Here is a 27,141-nt window from a genome sequence, read left to right on the forward strand (position 1 = left end):
CCAACCACAGGTGTAAGACTGACTGGTCTGTAATTCCCAGGATTGTCCCTGTTCCCTTTCTTGAACAAGGGAATAACATTTGCAACCCTCCAATCATCTGGCTGTACTCCAGTGGACAGTGAGGATGCAAAGAACATTGCCAAAGACAAGCAGTCTCTTCCCTCCCTTCCTGTAGTAACCTTGGGTATATCCCTTCTGGCCTAGGGGACTTGTCTATCCATATGTTTTTCAAAATTTTCAGCACATCCTCCTTCTTAACAGCAACCTGTTCGAGCATATCAGCCTGTTTAATGCTATCTTCACAAATGTCAAGGCCCCTCTCAGTAGCAAATGCTGAAACCAATTATTCCTTCAGGACCTCACCTACTTCCTCCGACTCCAGGCATAAGTTCCCTTCACTATCCCTGCTCGACCCTACCCTCACTCTGGCCATCCTCTTGTTCTTCACATACGTGTAGAACACCTTCGGGTTTTCCTTCATCCTACCCGCTAAAGCTTTTTCTTGTCCCCTTCTAGCTCTCCTAAGTATATTCTTCAGTTCCCTCTAGGGGTCTGCCTGATCCTTGCCTTCTCAACCTTAAGTAAGCTTCCTTCTTCCTCTTGACTAGATGTTCCACATCCCTTGTCATCCAGTATTCTTTCAGCCTTCCATTCTTTCCTTGCCTCAGTGGGACAATCCTATCCAGCACTATCAGCAAGTCCTCCCTAGACAACCTTCACACTTCTGCCATGCATTTCCCTGAGAACATCTGTTCCCAATTTAGGTGCCCCAGTTCCTGCCTAATAACATTATAATCCCCGCTCCCCCAATTAAATAGTTTACCATACGTCTGCTCCTATCCCTCTCTATGACTATAGTAAAGATCAGGGAGTTGCAATCACTATCACTGAAATGCCTTACCAGCAAGAGACCTGACACCTGGCCTAGTTCAGTGCCATGCAGCAAATCCAATATGGCCTCCCCTCTCGCTGGCCTATCTACATATTGAGTAAGGAATTCTTCCTGGACACACCTGACAAAATATGCTCTATTTGAACTAAGTAGGTTCCAATCAATATTAGGGAAGTTAAAGTCACCCATGACAACAACCTTCTTACTTCTGCACTTTATGGCACAATCTTATAAACTATCAGGTGACCCCTCAACCTCCTGCATTCCAGTGAAAATCAACCCAGTCTATCCAACCTTGCTTCATAGCTAAAATCCCCCATACCAGGCAACATGCTAGTAAGCCTTTTCTGTCCTCTGTCCAAAGCATCCACATCCTTTTGGTAGTGTCATGAGCAATATTCCGAGTGTGACCCAACTAAAGTTCTGTAAAGCTGCAGCATAACTTGTCTATCCTAATACTCAATGCGGCTTTCAATGAAGGCAAGCATGCCATAAGCTTTTTTAACTACCTTATCTCCTTGCACTGCCACCTTCAGTGATCTGTGGACACCCAGATCCCTCTGTATATCAATAATCCTAAGGGTTCTGCTATTCACTGTACAATTTCCATCGTACTTGAACTTCCAAAATGCATCTCCTCACTTTTATTTGGATTAAACTCCATCTGCCATTTTTCTGTCCAGGTGGTGAAAGTGAATAGGGCCGGTGGCGTCATTCCAAGGTGTGCGAAAGGCTCGACATAATCTATTTTGGCAGGGCATAACCGAGTTTTACCAGCAGGACTACTGTGTAGGTGAAACAGTACCAGAGGCAATAGCTTAACCCAGGAAAGGCCTGTCTCAGAAGTCAATTTGGCAAGTTTACCTTTCAGAGTCTGGTTACAATGCTCCACAAGCCCTGCAGCCTGTGGGCGATAAAGCACAATGGAGTTGGCAGCAGATCCCAAAGTGAGAGCATAATTCCTCACTTATGTCACCAATAAAATGAAGACCATTGTCAGAAGACAAGCAAAGGAGAATACCAAAGCGGGGAATAATCTCCTTAAGTAGGATACTCACAACAATTTTGGCAGGAGCATTAGAAGTAGGATAAGCTTCAACCCATTTAGAAAAAACATCAACAATAACTAAAACATGCTTATAGTTTTGACACTTCTGTAACTCAATGAAGTCAAGTTGAAGGGTTTGAAAGGACCCTTCAGGGAGGGGTGTCTGCCCCACTGGGCAAGGAACACCCTTACCCAGGTTGTGTTCTTGGCAGGTGAGGCATCTTATCATTGACACATCTGGCCATCTGCTGGAGGTGTGGATGCACCAAGTGGTCAAAAGGAGGTCAGATGTCAAACAAGCACCACAGTGTGTAGCATTGTGAAGACAATCGACTACCCATAGAGCAAGAGCATCAGACGTACAAATCTGTCCAGCTGGAGTGGTTCATAGTTTAGTAACAGGATTACAATAACAGCCGGGTTTGGACCACAACTGCCTTTCAGAATCAGAGGTGTCCCTCTGTAAGGTAACAACATCTTGAATGATTGGCGTTAGTTTATCTGAGGTAGACCCATTCTTGTCAGAGCATTCAGTCTGGCTCACCATTTTAGGCACAATCATAAGACGATTGCGAGAGACCTGTTTTGCAGCCTCATCAGCAGCACGGCTACCAATGTCAACAGGGGATTGGCCAGTAATATGGGCAGTACATTGATAACAGAAACCTGTTTTGGGAGCAAGAGCATGATCAAAACGTCTGAGACAAGCTGACGGTGAGAAATGGGAGTACCAGATGATGTAAAAAATCCTCTGTTTCTCCAGAGTTGTCCAAAATCATGCACAACCCCAAAAGCATATCGGGAGTCAGTGTAAATGTTAACACAAAGACCTTTCCCGAGATTGCAAGCATGGATAAGGGCAAAAAGCTCAGTTTGCTGGGCACAGAAAAGAGTCTTAAAGGTGGCGGATTCCAGGACAGAGCCATGGTCATCAACTATCGCGTAGCCTGAAAGGTGAGTTCCTGTATGATCAGTAAAGGAACTACCATCAGTGAACATATTGATATCAGGGTGTCAGAGAGATCTGGACTAATTTGGATGTCCTCAGTAATGTCCTCAGAAACTAATCATGATCAGGAACAGATAAGCATGAAGGAGGCTGTGCAAGGAAATCAGCAAGGTTAATGGTGGTACAGTACTTAAAGGTTAGTCAGGGATTGTTAAGGAGGTAAATGTCATAACGGTTTTGACGAGCAGCAATCAAATATTGAGTTTGCAAATGTCCCAACAGGGCAACTGTGGAATCAGAACTGTAGATGACAATGTCCTGTTGTAGTGTGTAATCCTCTGCAGATTGTAAACTAAGATAAAAGCACTTAGGAATTGAGTACAGTGGGGATGTCCTAAAGCAACAGAGTCAAGTTTAGTAGAAAAATAGGCAACTTGGCAATGTCAATCTCCATGGAGTTGAATGGGAACTGAGGAGACACAGTCATCCAGTTATCCAACATGCCTCATGCAGGTAATTTGTCTCCTGAGTCCTCAGAAGAGGAACTCAAAGGGGTTTCTAAGTGCTGAACGAGTTGTTTATTAGAAGATCGGTGATGTCTTAATTTCCGTTGACCACAAGTGTTACAAGCAACAAGGTCAGTAAACTGGGGAGGAGATGGGGGAACAGGAATGGCTAAGGCAGCAGCATACGTCTTAGATCGAGCTGCAGCTGCCGAGCTAACATTAACCTGGGGAATTGGAGAAGGAGCAACATTTGTGGGGTTAGGACTAGGCAGAGAGATCACAGGGGTAGGCTGCAGGGAAACAACGAGAATTTGAGAATTAGGTGGAACAACAGTTTGATATGCAGGAGGCTGAACAGTCTGTGGAGAAGGGGTTAGGGCAGGGGATGCTTGGGGCCCTAAACTTGTAGATCCAACAGGGACTGGAATAACCGGGGGGGGGTGTTAGGATGCACTTGCAAGTTAGGCAGGGTTGGTGGAAGTGGCGGCGGTGCAGGGCATAGGTAGGAATCTAAATCTAAATTTTGTCTCCCGTGCCTAAACCAAAGGCAACCATTGAACTGTACAGTTCATTTTGCTTAGCGGTCACTAGTGACTTTTCCCTTTGTTTCTGTTGACATTTAACCTGTGCACATTCATTTTTGAGGACCTCAATAGATTTCATGGTACCATCAGTAGTTAATTCAATTCGCAATTTAGTGCAGTATCCTGCCATGAGCACAAAACTGATTCCTTGTGGCTTTCATCACAGATTTGCCTCCACAGTCTAATTAATTCCTTTGTTTTAGAGCCAATGTTCCGTTGCCAAATCAATTGCTGGGCTGATTTAATCAATTGAATACTTTTAGGGCCACCTAGTGGCCACTGCTACTCACCCAATGTTTTGTTTCAGGTGCCAGAAAGGTTCCGCAGACTTTCAGACTTCTTTGGAAACTTCTCACATATTTTTTACTAACAGTGAAGACGGCTCTTCCGTCTTGTCAATATGATTACCCATCTTTAAACAACCCCCCTTTTATAGTCCTGACTCAAAACCTTTACTATTTAACAGCCCGTCAACACACAATCTACAGATTTCCGCAAACTCTCTTGACTTTCCAAAACCCTCGAGATTCCTATAAAATATCGCAATACTTTCTTATTTTACAGAACAATTTAGGTATTAATTTAGACAGTGCCAATACGACCGACTCAGATTTTCTCGACTCTGAGAAGGTCCCTGACCTCTCTCTTATTTTTAGGGTGCTTGACCCTATTTGGATCCGCCTCTCAACTCTGTCCTCAGATCCCCGACCCGAGGTGGAGTCCCCGACTCTGTAAAAGTCCTCGACTTTTCTTTCTTCTATTTTTTAAGTGGAGACCCCGACTCTGTAAAGGTTCTCAAACCTCTCTCTTCTAAAGGTCCTCGACCTTTCTTTCTCTCTTTTTTGTCTTCTTCTACCCCCCTTTATTTTTAGGGTCCCCGAAGCTATTCTTGCAAAGACCGATCCTTTTTAGACGGAACTGAGACAATAGACAGCAAGGGATCAGGTCAACCACTACTTGAATGAGAGGAAAACCAAACAACTATGAAACACTCACGTCTGGCTGGCCGATTCCTCAACACTCAATAGCGGAAGACTCAAGGCTCTCACACTGCTGACCACAATCTGTCCATATCACATCCAAGTCACGGCACCATGTGAAGATCTCAGCCCCCCCGGGAGGGGTCTCTCAGTTCCGTGATCAGTAAATAAACACTAGGAGTTCAGTCTGCTTCAGCAAGATTTCACATTTTAATCAGTATCAGCCAGGTACAGGTTGTCCAGCAACACAGAGGTTAAAAGCTTCTGTGTTCCTTGGAGACACTGTGCAAATAGCCTGAAACAAAGACAATTTTTATATGGTTCTTAGGAAATAGTACAGCCTTAATTTCAGAGTAAATCCAATAAAGTGCAATAAAATGACATTATGGACAGCAGGTTAACCCAATAATATTTCCTGGAAACCAATGTTGTTTTACACGCTATCTCTCTGCACCTGCGTCTCCAAGGTTAACTCGGATGGTTAGTAATGTCCTTTCTAGCTTGGTAAATTCCAAACTGTGAAGGGAGAATTGTCTGCTCATCTTTGATTCAGTTAGCTCAGGAATGCAGCTTTTAGCAGTGTTAATTTGCAGCCTAAAAGCCATTTGATTATGTTACTTTATGTTACTTGCATTAAGAAGCCATTTTGTAGTTAGTAAAAGCATGGATTAAATGGTTGCTCCTGACAACAGCCTAAATCCAGATTTTAGATCCTCACAGTGAGCAAACTTACATCCAGAACCATGCTGTGTATCGCCATTAAGTCCATTTGCTCCTAAACGCATATAGATCTTGTTTCTAGAATCTTTTCCAATAATTGCCCTACCACTGACATGAGGTTCACAGGCCATCCAAGATTATCCCTGCTACCCTTCTTAAACAGTGCAACAACTTCGGCTGTTCTATGTCCTCTGGGACCTCAGCTGTAGCCTAAAAGAATGGAAACATGTCTATCAATGCTCCAGTAATTTGTTCTGTTACATCCCTCAGTATTCTGGGGTAGATATCATCAGGACCCTATCAGTGGTAACATGGTGGCTCAGTGAATACCACTGCTGACTCACATCATCAGGGACCAGTGGTTAATATCACTCTCAGGTGACTGGGTCTGTTTGGAGTTTGCTTATTCTTCCCAAGTCTGTGTGGGTTTTCACTGGGTAGTCTGGTTTCCTCTCACAGTCCAAGGATGTGCAGGTTAAGTGGATTTGCCATGCTAAATTGCATGAAATATGTAAGTTGGATGAGTTAACTATGGGAAATGCAGAGTTACAGGAACGGGGTAGTCGGGGTGGTCTTCAGAGTGCTGGTGTAGACTTGATGAGCCAACTGGCCTGCTTCCATACTGTAGGGATTCAGTGATTAATACTCTTAAGATGCACAATACTTCTTCCTTTTTTAATAGCAACTTGGCTTAGAAATTCAACTCTCCCTTCCCTGAGATCATCCTCCACCAATTCTTTGTTCATAGATCCCTGAAAGTTGCTCCCAAGGTTGATAAGGTTTTTAAGAAGGCATACAGTATATTAACTTTTATTGGTAGAAGGATTGAGTTTCGGAGCCATGAGGTCATGCTGCAGCTGTACAAAACTCTGGTGCGGCCGCACTTGGAGTATTGCGTACAGTTCTGGTCACCACATTATAGGAAGGGTGTGGAAGCTTTGGAAAGGGTTCAGAGGAGATTTGACAAAGGGTCAGTTAGACTCAAAACATCAGCCCTTTTCTCTCCTTACAGATGCTGCCAGACCTGCTGAGATTTTCCAGCATTTTCTTTTTTGGTTTCAGAGGAGATTTGCCTGGTATGTAGGGAAGGTCTTATGAGGAAAGGCTGAGGGACTTGGGTCTATTTTCATTAGAGAGAAGAAGGTTGAGAGGTGTCTTAATTGAGACATATAAGATAATCAGAGGTTTAGATAGGGTTGACAGTGAGAGCTTTTTCCTTGGATGGTGAGGGCTATCACATGGGGATATAGCTTCAAATTGAGGGGTGATGGATATAGGACAGATGTTAAGGGTAGTTTGTTTACTCAGAGTAGTAGGGGTGTGGAATGCACTGCCTGCAACAATAGTAAACTCGCCAACTTTAAGAGCATTTAAATGGTTGTTGGATAAACATATGATGAAAATGGAATAGTATCGGATCGCTATGCTTCAGATTGGTTGCACAGGTCAGTGCAACATCAAAGGCTGAAGAGCCTGTACTGCGTTGTAATGTTCTATGATCTATGTTCTCTTCGGTGAATACTGACTTAAAGTATTCATTTAGGGCCTCACCTTCCTCTTCTGCCTTCACACATAGATTCCCTCCTTTGTCCTTGATTGGGTCAACCCTTCCCCTGGCTATCCCCTTGCATGGAGAAAGTGAGGACTGCAGATGCTGGAGTTCAGAGCTGAAAATGTGTTGCTGGAAAAGCGCAGCAGGTCAGGCAGCATCCAAGCAGCGGGAGAAGGAGATTCCTGAAGAAGGGCTCATGCCCGAAACGTCGATTCTCCTGCTCCTTGGATGCTGCCTGACCTGCTGCACTTTTCAAGCAACACATTTTCAGCTCTGATCTCCAGCATCTGCAGTCCTCACTTTCTCCTATTCTCTTATTCCTGCCTAGTATTGTTGTAGTTCACCTTCCCTCAATTTCCCTCAATTTTAAACCTTCACACAAGGACTGCTGTTATCCCTAACCAGTTTAACTCTGGCGTTGTATAACAGGGTGACCAAAACTGTACACAAAAATCCAAGTGCTTTCTTATCAGCAACGTATACAATTGTAATATAATGTTCTTGTTCTTGTGCTTAGTGACGTTTACCTTGGTTTCTGCCTCTCCCTCATTTTCTGCATCTACTGCCCTACTCCTCTAGTTCCCATCCCCCTGCCACACTGCCAAGTATCCTCCCAAGGACACCAATCCCAGTCCTGCCCAGGTGTAGCCTGTCCAGTTTGTACACGCCCCACCTCCCCAGAACCGGTCCCAATGCCCCACGAATCTTAAAACTCATGGTATTATGGTCAGTAATCCCAAAATGCTGTCTCACTGAAACTTTATTCATCTAGCCAGGCTCGTTTCCCAAAACCAGATCTGGTGTATAACACCTTCCCCATTTGGACTGTTTATCTTCTATGTCAAGAATGGCCCTTACAAATTCCACTCCATCTAAGCCCCTAGCACAAAGTGAGTCCTAGTTAATATAGGGGAAATTACCTCCCCTTCTCTCACACCTAAAACATCTCAATCCTGGGACATTCAACTGCCAGTCCTGTCCCTTTTTCAGCCAAGCCTCCGTAATCGCACCAATGTCATTGTTCCAAGTACTAATTAAACCTCTGAGTTCACCTACCTTACCTATTATTATTCTTGCATTGAAACACATGCATTTCAGACCACCTCCCTTGCTCTTTTCAGCAGTGTTTCCTTGCCTGTTATAGAGTCATAAAGTAATACAGCATGGAAACAGGCCCTTTGGCCCAACTGGTCTGTGCTGACCATGGTGCCAAATCAGCTAGTTCTAAATTGCCCACATTTGATCCATATCCCTCTAAACCATTCCTATCCATGTATATATCTAAGTATTTTTAAAATGTTTCAACCACTTTCCCTGGCAGACCATTCCATTTTTACACCACTGTTGCTCCTCAGGTCATTCTTAAATCTTTCCCCTTTCATCCTAAATCTACGCCCTCTAGTTTTTAATACCCCACCTCTGGGAAATCGACTATATGCATTCATGCTACCTATGCTCCTCATGATTTTATACAACTCAATAAGGACGTCCCTCATTCTCCTACGTTCCAAGCAATGAAGTCCTATCCTGGCCAACCTCTCCCCTAATACTCAGGTCTACTAGTCCTGGCAGCATCCTCATAAATCTTTTTTGCACTCTTTCCAGTTTAACTATGCCTTTCTATAACAGAATGACCAAAACTGTACACAAAAACCCAAGTGTTGCCTTACCAACAACGTATACAACTGTAATGTAATGTTCTTGTTCTTGTGCTTAGTAATGTTTAGATAAGATTAGATTACTTACAGTGTGGAAACAGGCCCTTCGGCTCAACAAGCCCACTTCGACCCGCCGAAGCATAACCCACCCAGACCCATTCCCCTACATTTACCCCTTTACCTAACACTACGAGCAATTTAGCATGGCCAATTTACCTAACCTGCACATTTTTGGATTGTGGGAGGAAACCGGAGCACCCGGAGGAAACCCACGCAGACACGGGGAGAATGTGCAAACTCCACACAGTCAGTCGCCTGAGGCGGGAATTGAACCCGGGTCTCTGGCGCTGTGAGGCAGCAGTGCTAATCACTGTGCCACCGTGCCGACCACCTTACCTTGGTTCCTACCTCTCCCTCAATTTCTGCATCTACTGCCCTACTCCTTTAGTTCCCATCCCCCACCACACTACTAAGTACCCTCCAAGGACGTCAGTCCCGGTCCTGCCCAGGGATAACCCGTCCAGTTTGTACAGGTCCCACCTCCCCAGAACCAGTCCCAATGTCCCATGAATCTGAAAGTCTCCCCCTCACATTTTCTTTTCAGCCACATGTTTTATCTATCTGTCCTGCTGTTTTTGTTCTGACCAGCTCGTGGCACTGGTAGTAATCCTGAGATAACTACCTTTGAAGTCCTACATTTCAACTTTCTGCCTAGTTTTCTATATTCTGCTTTTATCACTCGTGGGATGTGATGTTGCTGGCTGTCTAGCATTTATTGCACATCCCCAGTTGCCCTTAAAAAGGTGATGCTAAGCTGCCTTTTTGAATCATTTCATTCCAAGTGCTGCAGGTTCACCCACAATGCCCTTGGGAAGTGAATTCCAGGATTTTAACACAGCAACAGTGAAGGAATGGTGATCTATTTCCAAGTCAAGATAGTGAATGGCTTGGGGCAGAACTTGCAGGCGACGGTGTACCCACATAGCTGCTGCCTTTTTCCTTCTCAATGGAAGTGGTCATGCAACTCGCACAGTCTTCATCTCTGAAGCCAGGTGCCAACTTGTGGACAAACCAGCAGACAAGGGGGGTGGGGGTGTAGCACAGTGGTAGTTGGGTGCTCTGACCTTGACACCGCTGAAGCCAGGCATCAACTCACAGACACCTCCTACTGCCCGCGACCACGAGCTCACTTCCCATCTCCAATCCATCATCTCCCAGACCATCCACAATCTCATCACCTCAGGGGATAGCCCACCCACAGCTTCCAACCTCATAGTTCGGGAATCCCACACCGCCCAGTTCTACCTCCTACTTAAATCTCACAAATCTAACTGATCCTGTCAACCCATCGTCTCAGCCTGCTCCTGCCCCACCGAACCTCTGTGTACCTTGAAACCGTTCTGTCCACTTTGTTCCAAGATCTCCTCAAATACATTGGGGACATCACTCATGTCCTTCACCTCCTCCATGAATTTCGTATCCCTGGCATCCAACGCTTCATCTTCACTGTGGATATACAGTCCCTGTACACATCTATCAACCATGACAAAGGCCTCCAAGCCCTCTATTTCTTGCTCTCCTGCTGACCCAACCAGTACCCTTCCACTGACACACTCATTCAATTGGCTGAACTGGTTCTCACCCTCAACAATTTCTCCTTCGAATCCTAACACTTCCTCCAGACCAAAACGGTAGCCATAGCACTCACTTGGACCCCAGCTATGCCCGCCTCTTTGTCGGGGCACCGTTCCCCACCTTTCCCTCCGCTGCATCAATGACTGTATCGGCAACACCTTGTGCTCCCATGAGGAGGTTGAACAGTTCATCAACTTCACTAACACCTTCCACCCTGACCTCAAGTTCACCTGGACCATCTTGAACACCTCCCTTCCCTTCCTGGACCTCTACTTCAAATCCACCAACTCCCACAGCTATCTGGACTACACCTCCTCCCGCCCTGCCTCCTGTAAAAATCAAGGTAAACACCCCATCTTTTCCCTTACTCCCAATTCCTCCGCCTCTGCCACATCTGCTCCCAGGAGGACCGTTTCCATCATAGACATCCCAGATGACTTCCTTCTTCAAGGACCACAATTTCCCCTCCCATATAGTTGATAATGCCCTCCAGTGCATCACCTTCACTTCCCACACCTCCGCCTGAGGATCTAAAATCTGAACTTAGGCTGTTGTCAGGAGCAACCATTTAATACATGTTTTCACTAACAACAAAATGGCTTCTTAATGCAAATAACATAAAGTAACATAATCAAATGGCTTTTAGGCTGCAAATTAACATTCTGTTTAAAATGGCTTTTCACCCTGCTAAAAGCTGCATTCCTGAGCTAACTGAATCAAAGCTGAAAATGTGTTGCTGGAAAAGCACAGCAGGTCAGGCAGCATCCAAGGAGCAGGAGAATTGACGTTTCAGGCATCAGCCCTTCTTCAGGAATGAGGAAAGTGTATCCAGCAGGCTAAGGTAAAAGGTAGGGAGGAGGGACTTGGGGGAGGGGCGTTGGGAATGCGATAGGTGGAAGGAGGTCAAGGTGAGGGTGATAGGCTGGAGTGGGGTGGGGGCGGAGAGGTCAGGAAGAAGATTGCAGGTTAGGAAGGCGGTGCTGAGTTTGAGGGATTTGACTGAGACAAGGTGGGGGGAGGGGAAATGAGGAAACTGGAGAAATCTGAGTTCATCTCTTGTGGTTGGAGGGTTCCCAGGCGGAAGATGAGGCGCTCTTCCTCCAACCGTCGTGTTGCCATGGTCTGGCGGTGGAGGAGTCCAAGGACCTGCATGTCCTTGGTGGAGTGGGAGGGGGAGTTGAAGTGTTGGGCTACGGGGTGGTTGGGTTGGTTGGTCTGGGTGTCCCAGAGGTGTTCTCTGAAACGTTCCGCAAGTAGGTGGCCTGTCTCCCCAAATATAGAGGAGGCCACATCGGGTGCAGCGGATGCAATAGATGATGTGTGTGGAGGTGCAGGTGAATTTATGGCGGATATGGAAGTGTCCCTTGGGGCCTTGGAGGGAGGTGAGGGGGGGAGGTGTGGGCGCAAGTTTTGCATTTCTTGCGGTTGCAGGGGAAGGTGCCAGGAGTGGAGGTTGGGTTGGTGGGGGGTGTGGACCTGACGAGGGAGTCACGGAGGGAGTGGTCTTTTCGGAACGCTGATAGGGGAGGGGAGGGAAATATGTCCCTGGTGGTGGGGTCCGTTTGGAGGTGGCAGAAATGACGGCGGATGACACGTTGGACATGGAAGTTGATGGGGTGGTAGGTGAGGACCAGTGGGGTTCTGTACTGGTGGCGGTTGGAGGGGCAGGGCTCAAGGGCGGAGAAGCGGGAAGTGGAAGAGATGCGGTGGAGGGCATCGTCGACTACGTCTGGGGGGAAATTGCGGTCCTTGAAGAAGGAGGCCATCTGGATGGTACGGTTTTGGAACTGGTCCTCCTGGGAGCAGATGCGGCGGAGACGAAGGAATTGGGAATATGGGATGGTGTTTTTACAGGGGGCAGGGTGGGAGGAGGTGTAGTCTAGGTAGCTGTGGGAGTCGGTTGGTTTATAACAAATGTCCGTGTCGATTTGGTCACCCGAGATGGAAATGGAAAGGTCTAGGAAGGGGAGGGAGGAGTCTGAGATGGTCCAGGTGAATTTGAGGTCGGGGTGGAAAGTGTTGGTAAAGTGGATGAACTGTTCAACCTCCTCGTGGGAGCATGAGGCAGCGCCGATACAGTCATCGATGAAGCGGTGGAAAAGGTGGGGGGTGGTGCCAGCGTAGTTGCGGAAGATGGACTGTTCCACATATCCTACGAAGAGGCAGGGCATAGCTGGGGCCCATGCAGGTGCCCATGGCTACTCCTTTGGTTTGGAGGAAGTGGGAGGATTGGAAAGAGAAGTTGTTCAGGGTGAGGACCAGTTCAGTCAGTCAAAGGAGGGTGTCGGTGGAAGGGTACTGGTTGGTACGGCAGGAAAGGAAGAAGGGGAGGGCTTTAAGTCCTTCGTGATGGGGGATGGAGGTGTACAGGGACTGGATGTCCATAGTGAAGATAAGGCGTTGGGGACCGGGGAAGTGAAAATCATGGAGGAGGTGGAGGGCGTGGGTGGTGTCCCGAACGTATGTGAGGAGTTCTTGGACTAAGGGGGACAGGACCGTGTCGAGGTATGCAGAGATGAGTTCGGTGGGGCAGGAGCAGGCTGAGACAATGGGTCGGCCGGGGCAGTCAGGTTTGTGGATTTTGGGCAGGAGGTAGAAACGGGCGGTGCGGGGTTGTGGGACTATGAGGTTGGAGGCGGTGGATGGGAGATCCCCTGAGGTGATGAGGTTCTGGATGGTCTGGGAGATGATGGTTTGGTGGTGGAAGGTGGGGTCATGGTCAAGGGGGCAATAGGAGGAGGTGTCCGCGAGCTGGCGTTTAGCCTCAGCGGTGTAAAGGTCGGTGCGCCAAACTACCACCGCGCCTCCCTTGTCTGCTGGTTTGATGGTGAGGTTGGGGTTGGAACGGAGGGAGTGGAGGGCTGCACGTTCCGAGGGTGAGAGGTTGGAGTGGGTGAGAGGGGTGGAGAAGTTGAGGCGGTTAATGTCGCGGTGGCAGTTGGCTATGAAGAGATCGAGGGCAGGTAAGAGGCCAGCACAGGGTGTCCAGGTGGATGGGGTGTGTTGGAGGCAGGAGAAGGGGTTGTCAGAGGGTGGGTGAGAATCTTGGTTGGAGAAGTAGGCACGAAGGCGAAGGGTGGAACTAACTGAATCAAAGATTAGCAGACAATGCTCCCTTCACAGTATGGAATTTACCAAGCTAGATAGGACATTACTAACCATCCGAGTTAATCTTGGAGACGCAGGTGTAGAGAGATAATATTTGCAAAACAATGTTGGTTCCCAGGAAATATTATTGGGTCAACCTGCTGTCCATAATGTCATTTTATTCCACTTTATTGGATTGGCTCTGTAATTAAGGCTGTACTATTTCCTAAGAACCATATAAAAATTGTCATTGTTTCAAGCCATTTGCGCAGTTTCTCCAAGGAACACAGTAGCTTTTAACCTCTGTGTTGCTGAACAACCTGTGCCCAGCCGATACTGATTAAAGTGTGAAATCTTGCTGAAGCAGACCAAACTCCTGGTGTTTATTTGACCAATTGCGGAACTGAGAGACCCCTCCCAGGAGATCAAGATCTTCACATCCTTGAACCCGACCCCTCCAATCACAACAAGAACAGAAACCCTCTGGTCCTCACCTTCTACCCCACTAACCTCTGATACATTGCATTATCCTCCGCCATTTTCGCCACCTACAAACTGACCCCACCACCATGGATGTATTTTCCTTCCCACCCCTAACTGTATTCCGCAGAGATCATTCTGTCTGTGACTTTCTTCTTAGCTCCACGCCCTCCACCAATCCACCTTCCACTTCCGGCACCTTTCCCTGCCACCGCAAGAAGTGCAAAGTCTGTACCCACACCTCCCCCCTCACCTCCGTCCAAGGCCCCAAAGGATCCTTCCACATCCGACAGAGATTTGTCTGTATTTCCACACATCATCATCTACTGTGTCTGTCCTCTCGATGTGGTCTCCTCTACATCGGGGAGACAGGATGCCAACTTGTGAAATGTTTTAGATAACATCTCTGGGGCACATGCATTCATCAACCCGACTATCCCATGGCTGAGCACTTTAACTCCCCCTCCCACTCTGCCAAAGACATGCAAGTTCTGGGCCTCCTCCACCACCAAACTCTAGCCACCCTACACCTGGAGGAAGAACGCTTTATCTTCTTCCTTGGGATCCTCAAACCACACAAGATCAATGAAGACTTCACCTGTTTCCTCATTCGCCCCCCCCCCCCCCCCACCACACCTTATCTCAGCTCCAACCTGGCACCATTCTCTTAAACTGTCCTATCTGTCCATCTTTCCTCCCACCTATCCACTCCACCCTCTGCTCCGACCTATCACCATACCCCGCACCTTCAACTACCTATCACATTCACAGCTACCCTCCTCCACCCCATTTATCTCTTGAGCCCCCTTAGGCCATCCCCTCATTCCTCATGAAGAGCTCATGCTCAAAATGTTGACTTTTACTGCTCCTTGAATGCTGCCTAACCAGCTGAGCACCACACTTTTCCAGCACCACACTTTTCCACACTGATCTCCAGCATCTGCAGTCCTCACTTTCTCCGAGTGCATTTGTAAGATGCTGTTTAAGGAACTTTGATGAACTTCTGCAGCGTATGCAATGCACACTGCTGCTTCTGAGCGTCAGTGGTGGAAGGAGTGGATTTTTGTGGATGATGCCAATCAAGCAGGTTGCTTTGACCTGAATGGTGTCAAGCTTTCTGAGTGTTGTTGGAGATGCATTCATCCAAGAAAGTGGGGCATATTCCATTACAGTCCTGACTCATGCCTTGTGAATGGTAGAGAGAGGTTTTGGGGAATGAGGAGGTGAATTACTCACCACAGTATTCCTAGCCTCTGACCTGCTCTTGTAGTCATTATGTTTATGTGATGTGGCCAGTTGAGGTTCTGGTCAATGGTAACCACCCCCCACCCCCACAAGATGGCTGATAGTGGAGGATTCAGTGATGGTAATATCATTGAATGTCATGGGGTGGTGGTTAGATTGTTTCTTATTAGAGATGGGCATTGCCTGGCACTTGTTGGGTGCAAATGTTACTTTCCACTTGTAATCTCAAGCTTGAATATTGTCCCAGTCATATTGCATTTGAACATGGAGTGCTTCAATGTCTGAGGAGTCATGGATAGTGTTGCACATTGTGCAATCATTGGCAAACGTCCTCACCTCTGAACTTATGATGGTAGATCATTGACGAGACAGCTGAAGACGGTTAGGCCTAGGGCACTCCCCTGAGGACCTCCTGCGGAGATGTCCTGGAGATGAGATGATAGCTGCAACAACCTCAACCAATTTTCTTCATGCCATTTATTACTCCAACTTGTGGAGAGTTTGCTCCTTAATACCCATTGATTCCAGCTTTTCTAGGGTACCTTGATACCACACTCAGTTGATTGCGGCCTTGGTGTCAGGGGCTGTCACTCTCACCTCCCCTCTGGAATTCAGCTCTTTTGTCCATGTTTGAACTAAGGCTGTAATGAGGTCAGGAGCTGAGAGGTCCTGATGGAACCCAAACTGGGTGTCCCGGAGCAGGTACTGTTTAATAGCACTGTTGATGAAACCTTCCATCACTTTACTGATGATCGAGAGTGGACTGATGAGGTGGCAATAGGCTGGGTTGGATTTGACCTGCACTTTTTTGTACAGGATATACCTGGACAATTTTCCACATTGTCAGATACATGCCAGTGTTGTAACTGTACGGGAAGAGCCTTGTTAGGGGAGCTGCAAGTTCTGGTGCATGAGTCTTTACTAGTTTTTTTAGATTAGATTAGATTACTTACAGTGTGGAAACAGGCCTTTCGGCCCAACAAGTCCACACCTCCCCGCCGAAGCGTAACCCACCCATACCCATACCCATACATCTACATCTACCCCTTACCTAACACTACGGGCAATTTAGCATGGCCAATTCACCTGACCTGCACATCTTTGGACTGTGGGAGGAAACCGGAGCACCCGGAGGAAACCCACACAGACACGGGGAGAACGTGCAAACTCCACACAGTCAGTCGCCTAAGGCGGGAATTGAACCCGGGTCTCCGGCGCTATGAGGCAGCAGTGCTAACCACTGTGCCACCGTGCCACCCATAGTATTGCCAGAGTGTTGTCAGGGCCCATAGCCTTTGCAGTATGCAGTGACTCAACTGTTTCTTGATATCACGTTGAGTAAATCAAATTACTTGAAGATTCATATCTGTAATAGAACATAGAACATAGAAGAATACAGCGCAGTACAGGCCCTTTGGCCCTCGATGTTGCGCCCATCCAAGCCCACCTAACCTACACTAGCCCACCATCCTCCATATGCCTATCTAATGCCCGTTTAAATGCCCATAAAGAGGGAGAGTCCACCACTACTATTGGCAGGGCATTCCATGAACTCACAACCCGCTGAGTAAAGAACCTACCCCTAACATCTATCCTATACCTACCACCCCTTAATTTAAAGCTATGCCCCCTTGTAATAGCTGACTCCATACATGGAAAAAGATTCTCACGGTCAACCCTATCTAAACCCCTAATCATCTTGTACACCTCTATCAAGTCACCCCTAATCCACCTTTTCTCCAATGAGAAAAGCCCCAAGTGCCTCAGCCTTTCCTCATTGGATCTTCCTACCATGCCAGGCAACATCCTGGTAAACCTCCTCTGCACCCGTTCCAGTGCCTCCACATCCGTCCGATAGTATGGCAACCAAAACTGCACACAATACTCCAGATGCGGCCGCACCAGAGTCTTATACAACTGCAACATGACCTCAGGACTCCGGAACTCAATTCCTCTACCAATAAAGCCCAGTACGCCATATGCCTTCTTCACCGCACTATTTACCTGGGTGGCAACTTTCAAAGATCTGTGTACATGGACACCAAGATCCCTCTAATCATCCACACTACCAGGTATCCGACCACTAGCCCAGTACCCCATCTTTTTGTTACTCTTACCAAAGTGAATCACCTCACACTTAGCTACATTGAACTCCATTTGCCACCTTTCTGTCCAGCTCTGCAACTTATCTATATCCCGCTGTAACCTGCCACATCCTTCCTAACTGTCAACAACTACTCCGACTTTCGTATCATCCGCAAACTTGCTCACCCAACCTTCTAACCCCTCCTCCAAGTCACTTATAAAAATGACAAACAGCAATGGTCCCAAAACAGATCCTTGCGGAACACCACTAGTAACGGCACTCCAAGATGAACCTTTACCATCAACTACTACCCTCTGTCTTCTTCCAGCCAGCCAATTCCTAATCCAAATCTCCAACTCACCCTCAATGCCATACCTCCGTATTTTTTGCAGTAGCCTACCATGGGGAACCTTATCAAACGCCTTACTAAAATCCATATACACCACATCTACCGCTTTCCCCTTGTCCACCTCCTTAGTCACCTTCTCGAAGAATTCAATAAGGTTTGTGAGGCACGACCTGCCCTTCACAAAACCATGCTGACTATCCTTAATCACATTATTCCTATCCAGATGTTCATAAATCCTATCCCTTACAATTCTCTCTAAGACTTTGCCCACAACAGAAGTGAGACTCACCGGCCTAGTTACTAGGGTTATCCCTACTCCCCTTCTTGAACAAGGGACCCACATTTGCTAGCCTCCAGTCTTCTGGCACTATTCCTGTAGACAACGAGGACCTAAAAATCAAGGCCAATGGCTCTGCAATCTCCTCCCTTGCTTCCCAGAGAATCCTGGGATAAATGCCATCAGGCCCAGGGGACTTATCTATTTTCACCCTTTCCGAATTTCCAACACCTCTTCCCTACATACCTCAAAGCCATCCATTCTAATTAATTGTGACTCAGTATTCACATCGGCAACAATATCCTGTTCCTGAGTGAATACTGACGAAAAGTATTCATTCAGTGTCTCCCCAATCTCTTCAGCTTCCACACGCAACTTCCCACTACTATCCTTGACTGGACCTATTCCTACCCTAGTCATTCTTTTATTCCTGACATACCTATAGAAAGCCTTAGGGTTTTCCCTAATCCTACCAACTAAGGACCTTTCATGTCCCCTCCTTGCTGCTCTTAGCTCTCTCTTCAGGTCTTTCCTGGCTACCTTATAACTCTCAATCGTTCCAACTGAACCTTCACGCCTTATCTTTACATAGGCCACCCTCTTTCATTTAACAAGGGATTCCAATTCCTTATTAAACCACGGCTCCCTTACACGACCCTTTCCTCCCTGCCTGACAGGTACATACTTATCAAGGACACTCAATAGTTGCTCCTTGAACAAGCTCCACATATCAATTGTGCCCTTGCCTTTAAGTCTACTTTTCCAAGCCACGCATCCTAAGTCGTGCCTCACCGCCTCATAATTTCCCTGCCCCCAGCTATAACTCTTGCCCTGCAGTGCACACTTATCCCTCTCCGTCACTAGAGTAAAAATCACCGAATTGTGGTCACTGTCCCCAAAGTGCTCACCTACCTCTAGTTCTAATACCTGGCCTGGTTCGTTACCCAGAACCAAATCCAGTATGGCCTCACCTCTTGTAGGCTTATCTACATATTGTGTCAGGAAACCCTCCTGCACACATTGGACAAACACCGACCCATCTAACGTACTCGAGCTATAGCTTTCCCAGTCAATATCAGGAAAGTTAAAGTCCCCCATAACAACCACCCTATTACTTTCACTCTTCTCCTGAATCATCCTCGCAATCCTTTCTTCTACGTCTCTAGGACTATTAGGAGCCTGTAGAAAACTCCTAACAGGGTGACCTCACCTTTCCTATTCCTAACCTCAGCCTAAACTACCTCAGATGGCAAATCTTCGTCCATCTTCCTTTCCACCGCTGTAATACTATCTTTGACAAGCAATGCCACACCTCCCCCTCTTTTACCCCCACTTCTGACCCTACTAAAACATTTAAACCCTGGAACCTGCAACAGCCAATCCTGTCCCTGCTCTACCCATGTCTCCGTAATAGCCACAACATTGAAGTCCCAGGTACCAACCCATGCTGGGGACCACTGGAGGATGCTGAGATGGATTATCCACTCAGCACTTCAAGCTGAAGACTGCTGTGAATGCTTCAGCTTGACCTTTGGCACTGATGTGCTAGGCTCTTCCATCATTGAGGGTGGGACTATCCTCTTCCACTAAGTTGTTTGATTGTTCACCACTAATCACAATTGGATGTGGCAGGACTGCAGAGCTTCGATCTGATCCATTAATTCTCAGATTATTCAGCTCTGTCTGTCATTTGCTGCTTTGTGCTGTTTGGCGTACAATTATTCATGTTTGGCAACTTCACCAGGTTGACACCTCATTTTTAGATATGCCTAGTACTGCACCTGGCATACCCTCCTGCACTTTCCATTGAACCAGAATTATTCCCATGGCTTGATTGTAATGCTTGAGTATGGGATATACCACACTGTGAGGTTATAGATTGTGTTGGAGTACAGTCCTGCTGCTGTTGATGGACCACACTACCTTATGGATGCCCAGTCTTGACTCGCTAGATCTGTTCGAAGTCTGTCCCATTTAGCACAGTGATTGTAACACACAACACAGTGGAGGTTATTTTCAATGTGAAGGTGGGACTTCGTCTCTACAAGTACTGTGCAGCAGTCACTGTTACTGATACTGTCATGGACAGATGCATCAGATTGGTTCCCTCAGCACCTGCCACAAACCCAGGCTAGCAGCTGTTTCCTTTAGGACTGGACCAGCTCGATCAGTAGTTCTGCTGCTAAGCCAACCTCGATATTGGAAGTTGAAATCCTTCACCCAGAGTATATTTTGAACCATTACCACCCTCAGCACTTCCTTCATGTGTTGTTCAACATAAAGGTGTACTGATTCATCAGCCAAGGGAGGGCAGTAAATGGTAATCAGCAGGATTTTTCCTTGCCCATGTTTAACCTGAAGCCATGAGACATCATGAGTCTGGAGTCAATGTTAAGGACTTCAAGGGCAACTCCCTCCTGACTGTATACCACTGTGCCGCCACCTCTGCTGGATCTGTCTTGCTGGTGGGACAGGATATACCCAGGATCGTGATGGTGATGTCTGGGACATTGTTGATAAGATTTGATTCCATCATATGATTCCAGATATAGTCATACTGTTGCTTGGCTCATCTATGAGACAGCTCCCAATTTTGGCACTAACCACCAGATGTAAGTAAGGAGGACTTTTCAGGTTTGACAGGGCTATGTCTGCCTTTGTCTATTCCAGTGCCTAGGGCAATGCCGGCTGATCCGACTGGCTTCATTTTTTTGTTGAGACCTCATAGCAATTGATACAATTGAATGGCTTCCCAGGCCATTGCGGAGAGCTGTTGAGAATCAATCACATTGCTGTGGATCTGGAGTCACATAGAGGCCAGGCAAGGATTGGTAGTTTCTTTTATTCATTTATCAGATAAGGGTGTCACTGACTAGTTCTGCATTTATTACCCACCCCAATTGGCCAATAGCCATTTAAGAGGCTGCCACATTGTTGGGGCACTGGAGTCACATGTAGGCCAGATCAGGTAAGGATGGAAGATTTCGACTGAAGGCCATTAGTGACCAGATGGGTTTTACTGACAGTCGGAAATGGCGTTGAGTAGATTTTAATTCCAGATATTTTTTATTGCATTCAATTTCCACCATCTGCTTTGGTGGGATTCGAACCCAGGTCCCCAGAACATTGGCTGGGTTTCTGGATTAATGTTCTAGTGATAATACCACTACTATCACCTCCCTGTTTCCTAGCCTCTGACTTATTCTTGTATCTACAGTATTTATATAGTGAGTCCAGTTTAGCTTCTAGTCAATTGTAACGATGAATTGTTAATAGTGGAGGAATCAGTGATAGAAATGTCATTGACTGTCGAGGGATGGTAGTTAGATTGGCTATGGATAATATAAAATTACCTTGATGGTTTGCACAGCAGAATGTACCTTTCTCCTTGGGCAGCATGGCGGCTCAGTGGTTAACATTGCTGCCTCACAGTGCCAGAGATCTGGGTTTGATTCCAGCCTTGGGTGATTGTCTGTATGGAGTTTGCACATTCTCCCTGTGTCTGTATGGGTTTCCTCCCACAGTCCAAAGGTGTGCAGATTAGGTGAATTGGCCATGATAAATTGCCCACGGTGTTCAGGGATGTATAGGTTAGGTGCATTAGTTAGAGGTAAATGGTGAGTAATGCGATAAGGGAATGGGTCTGGGTGGGTTAGTCTTCGGAGGGTCGGTGTGGAGCTGTTGGGCCAAAAGGCCTGTTTCCACACTGTAGGGATTCAGTTCTGTGATAAACACAATTATTTCATTCCTGAAGTTGATGTGAGGGAAACCTATATTTTTGCTCAAACAGGCTAAGTAAGTGGTGCCTTGATATGAATAAACGTCCAGCAGCTTTAGCAACCTCAGCTGGAATCGTGACAGGCCAAAGGTTTTAATATTATTATCTTTTGATAGTTTGTTGCAGCTCTCCCAGTGATGGCTATTCACACAAGAATTCGACCACAAGTTACTGGGGGATATTCTGAAGAGTATCAGATGCCACTGTGGATTCACAGTGGGCAAAATATTCGTTCAGTGTTAATGGATAGTATTCTTATCCTTAAGAAGAGAAGCCATCCAGTGAGTGAAGGGAATTATGTCCATTAGGCCTTGATCTACGTATGGCCGTGGTGTCTTCTAAAAAGCTTTGCATATCATGACGGTCAGCATATTTGTAGACCTCTGGGGCTTCCTCTCCCACCACTTCTCTTCCAGGTTGTCCTTTTGGGTATTTGCCTTGATTTATTGTAACACTGTCTTTGTGACTGGTGACCTTGGTTCAGACACAGTGAGGATAGCTTGTTTCTGCTCAGGATGTCACATATTTGAGCATTGTTTTCACTGAACCATTGCTGGTGATGACAACGATTGAACCCAATGGTATGGACATAGGAGCCTAGGAAGGCTAACTCCTTTGATTTCATTGTTCAGGAACTGAGTTGGGCAGGTGAAGACTTTCAAGGTTAGACATGAGCTAAACTTAGACTTCCTCCTCCAATTGGGAAGCTTCAGGTGGAGACATCAATTTCGTCTTACTGGACATTTGGATCTTGGTGTTGTGATTGGATATTCATCTCTGATCAAATAAGTTAATGATCTGTCTAACGGACATCAGTCTCAAACAGGGATTGCTTAGACCTGAGCAATGACGTAATATCCAAGGTGCCGGTGTTTGATCCAAGTTGCTTCTCCGTAGTTCTGTATTTGTCTTTCTGGTGGGAGAGGCTATCTGTGAAAGTGAGGCTAGGCTGACCACACTTTGTCACCATTTGAATTGGCCTTTCCCATCTCATTGTTCCCAATTGTTCCTCACCCAGGAATATGTAACATCCAATTTTAACACCTTTCCTTGAGCCAATTCTCTGTTATCACCACAGCATTATAATTTCAAACAGCAATTTTTGCCCACAACTCTCCAACCTTATTTCCTCTACTCTGCATTCACATACATGCACAATAACCCTAATTTAGTCTTTATTTTTCACTTTCTTACTGTAATTTCACCTGCAAACTTGCTAATTGTGCTTATGCCGGTTGCAAGTCTTAAATATTTAGTGAACCCTGGTCTCTAGTTCCCACAGCCCTGTCAAGTTACTGTAAAGCTTCCCAATGACACTAGCATAACAACATCAGTTACAACAGTGTTCAAGTACAACCCGCTTGGCTTTTATCTCATCACTAGAATTCTGAATTTTGGACTCCAGCAAAATTAAGTTTTGAGTAGCATGAGATTCCACCTGTACAATCAGTTTGAGTAAAAATAAGAAATAACAAAGAAGTGACTTTGAGTGTCGTTTATAAGCTCCCTAACAATAACTACACTGTATAATGGGGCAAATAGTTAGAAGTAATGGGAGATTGTGACAAAGGTACAGCAATATTTATGAGTAAATTTAATTTATAAATGGATGGACAAATCACATTGGCAGAAGTAGCCTAGAGGATGAGTTCATAGAAGGATAGCTTCTTAAGCAGCACACTCTAGATCCAACCAGAGAGCAGGCAGTACGAGATCTGGTAAGTGAAATTAGAGTAGATTAATTAATTCATCAAGTAAAGGTCTCTCCAGGTAACAGTGATCAGAACATTATTGAACTTCACTGTTCAATAGAAAAGAGTAGGTCAAGACTAATGTTTCAAATTTCCAGAAGGGTAATTTGGAAATTATGAAGACAGAGCTGACTAAATGAATTGGGATAGGTCACAGAATCACAGGAATATTATGGAACAAAAGGAGGCCACTCAGCCCATCGTGACTGCACTTGAGAGATTAATGCCAGTCTCCTGACCTTTGCCCATTACACATCACTTAAAATCTCTGCCATTTCATTCTGGTTTCTTTTATTAGACAAAAACAGTTTCTCCTTATTTACTTTGTCCAACCTGTTCAGGATTTTGAAAACCTCAATCAGATTCCATCTCAAACTTCTTATCTTCAGGGAGAACATTCTCAGCTTCGGTCTATTCTCATAACTGAAGTTTCTCATACCTGGAACAATGATAGTAAACTCTTTCTGCATTCGCTCCAATGCATTAATCTTTTTCCTTTAATGTGGTGCCCAGAACTGGTCATAATACTCTTGATGAGATCTAACAAGTATCTTATATAAGTTCTACATCGCCTTTGTACTCTATGCCCCTATTAAAAAAGCCAAGAACATTGTCTATTTTATTTACTGTTCACTCCACCTCTCCTGTCACTTTGAATAATCTTCTCACATGTAACCCCAGGTCTGTCTGCTGCTACAGCCCCTCTAGAATTGTAACCCCTATTTTATATTGTCATTCAATGTTATTCTGACAGAAGTACGTTACCTAATACTTTCTGCACTGAACCACCTATCTGCCCTCTCCACCAACTTGTCCATGTCCTTTTGGAGTTCCACAGTGTCATCCTCACAATTCACAGTTCTCCCAAGTTTAGTGTCATCTGCAGACTTAGAAATTGTCCCCTGCACACCAAGTTTTAGATCATTAATGCTAATAAGGGAAAATAAGGGTCCCAATACCAACTCCTCAGGAACTCCCCGACAAAGCACTTCAGTGACAAGAAGCACTTCAGTGCTTCTTCATCCCCAAATAGGGAAGATGGTGCTCAATGAATTTTTGGAAAAATGGAAAGAGAAAGGCACGCAACCTGGGGGTGAACTAAAGCACTTTACAGACTCTGCAGTGCCTACAGATTAGTCATTGCAATGTAGGAAATGTAGCAGCCAGTTAACACACAGCAAGATACCACAAAGAGAAATGTGACAAATCGGATTTTCAGGCTTTCTTACTAACTGTTTCTCTCTCTTTTTAATTGTGGCACAAACAGATTACTTGAAAAATTCTACAAGGACCAGACCTCTGTCCTTCAGCCTGATTGCAACACTCCTTTTAATTCCTTTGAGGACACAGTATTCAGACTGCTGCCCTATCATGTATGTAAAGGGACACTACCAACTAATGTGGACTTTAACAAAGGTACTTTAAAACAGTCTTTTGCTACAGGATGGGGAGGAGTAAAGTGTGACGTGCCAGTGAACTGATGCACAGTATGGTCTTTAGTTATCCGGTTAGATTGTGAACTCTGGAGAACTTTAGTCACTGTAAATATTAATTTCAATCACAGAATCACTTCAGGATTAATTACTAAACTAAAAATGACACACTTCTGATATGTAGTGAGTAACAGGTTGATTTAAAAACAAAATGGTTCAGTCATAAAACTTTGAAATAAAGTGCTGCAGATTAACCATCCTTTGGTGCTATTTGTATTGTGGGTGTAAAGGTCGTAAATGTTTGAGCTCCTACATAATCTACACTATAAGTACATCCAAGAGCTCCGCATATTCAGCAGTATTTCCTGAGGCTTCCTGCAGGCAGTCACCTGTCCTCATCCTGCAAGTGGTCAATTGTCCATAAGCTTTGGGAGCAGAATGAGGCTTTTTGGCTCATCAAGTCTGCTCCAACATTCAACGAGGTCATGACTGATCTGATTATCCAAACTTCCACCTGCCTGCCTTTTCTCCACAACTACTGCTTCCCTTACTGATTAAAGATCTGCCTCAGCTTTGAAAATACTTAACAACTCAATCCCTCTGCACAAAGAATTTCATAGATTAACAACATTCTGAGAGAAGAAATTCCTGTTATCTTCATTTTAAATGTGTGAGCCCTTACTCTGAGATTATGCTCTCTGGTCCCACACTGGGAAACAACCTTTCTGCATTTGCCCTGTCAAGTCTGCTAAGAATGCCAAATGTTTCAATTTGTTCAATATTTTTCACTTTTTTATTGTTCTAAACTCCAGTGGGTACAGACTCAATGTACTCAACCTCTCCTCTTAAGACAATCACTCCATACCTGGGATCAGCCTAGTGAGCCTTCTCTAGACTGCATGTAAACAATTCCTTTAAGAGGGCCAAAACTCTTCAAGCTGTTACCTGACTAGAGCCTTGTATAGTTTTAGCAAGACTTGCCTATCTTTATACTCATTCTCTTTAAAATAAAAACCAGCGTTTTATTTGCCTTCCCTTTTACCATTGAACTTAGATACTTGCTTTTTTTGATCTATTCAAATGGACCACCAAATCTCTGCAGCCTTTCTCCATTTAAATAATACTCATCTCCTTTATTCTTCATGCCAAGGTGCATAACTCACATTTCCCCACATTATGTTTCACCTGCCACTTACCTTTCTACATCTCTCTACAATCTCAATCTTCCCCTCTTGCCTTCCCACCTATTTTGTGTTATCTGCAGACATGACTATAGAACATTGTTTCCTCAACCAAGTTATTAATATATGTTATAATTACTTGTGGTCCCAGCATTGATCTACTAGTTACAGGCTGCCATCCCGAAAATGCCCCCATTACCCCAACTCTGTCTTCTACTAGTTAGCCAATTTTCTATCCATGCTAAAATATTATCCCCAATACCATAGAGTCTTAGTAGCCTAATGTGCAATGCCTTATCAAAGGCCTTCTGAGAATTCAAATATATTATATTCACTGGAGTCTTTTTACCTGTCCTGCTTGTTACTTCCTCAGAGTAAATGTGTCAGGCATGAGTTTTCCCCTCATGAAGCCATGTTGACTCTGCTTGATTTTATAATGTATTTCTAAATGCCTTGCTACGACTTTATAATAAATTTTTGACATGTTTCCAGTAAAAAGATGTTAAGCTAACTGTCCTACAGTTAGGTTTTTTTTTGTCTCCTTTTGAATAAGGATGTTATGCTAGCAATTTTCCAATTATTCAGGACTTCTGGTGATAGGAGATTTTAATTTTCCCAGCATTGACTGGGATTCACTTAGTGTTCGAGATCTGGATGGAGCAGAATTTGTAAGGACCATCCCGGAGGGTTTTCTAGAGCAGTATGTAAGTGGTCCAACTTGGAAAGGGGCCACACTGGACCTGGTGTTAGGAAATAAGCCCGGCCAGGTGGTTGAAGTTTCAGACAGGGTTATTTGGGAATAGTGATCACAATTCCATAAGTTTTAGAATACTCATGGACAAAGACAAGAGTGGTCCTAACGAAAGAGTGCTAAATTGGGGAAGGCCAAGCCATCCCAAAATTTGGCAGGATTTGAGGAATATAGATTGGGAGCAGCTGTTTGAAGGGAA

At 45.4% G+C, this 27,141-nt stretch overlaps 1 protein-coding gene across 4 annotated transcripts in view; it reads left to right on the forward strand.

Moving 5' to 3' along the window:
• Nucleotides 1-27,141, forward strand: part of LOC140476609 (BRD4-interacting chromatin-remodeling complex-associated protein-like) — a 110,646-nt gene that overhangs the window by 61,062 nt on the left and 22,443 nt on the right. For all 4 annotated transcript variants that reach the window (XM_072569467.1, XM_072569465.1, XM_072569466.1 and 1 more), the window contains one exon: nucleotides 24,845-24,993. In XM_072569467.1, the coding sequence (XP_072425568.1) occupies nucleotides 24,845-24,993 (149 nt within the window). The remainder of the gene's footprint in view (nucleotides 1-24,844; nucleotides 24,994-27,141) is intronic.

This window comes from Chiloscyllium punctatum, chromosome 4 (genome assembly GCF_047496795.1).
Source record: "Chiloscyllium punctatum isolate Juve2018m chromosome 4, sChiPun1.3, whole genome shotgun sequence".
NCBI lineage: Eukaryota > Metazoa > Chordata > Chondrichthyes > Orectolobiformes > Hemiscylliidae > Chiloscyllium > Chiloscyllium punctatum.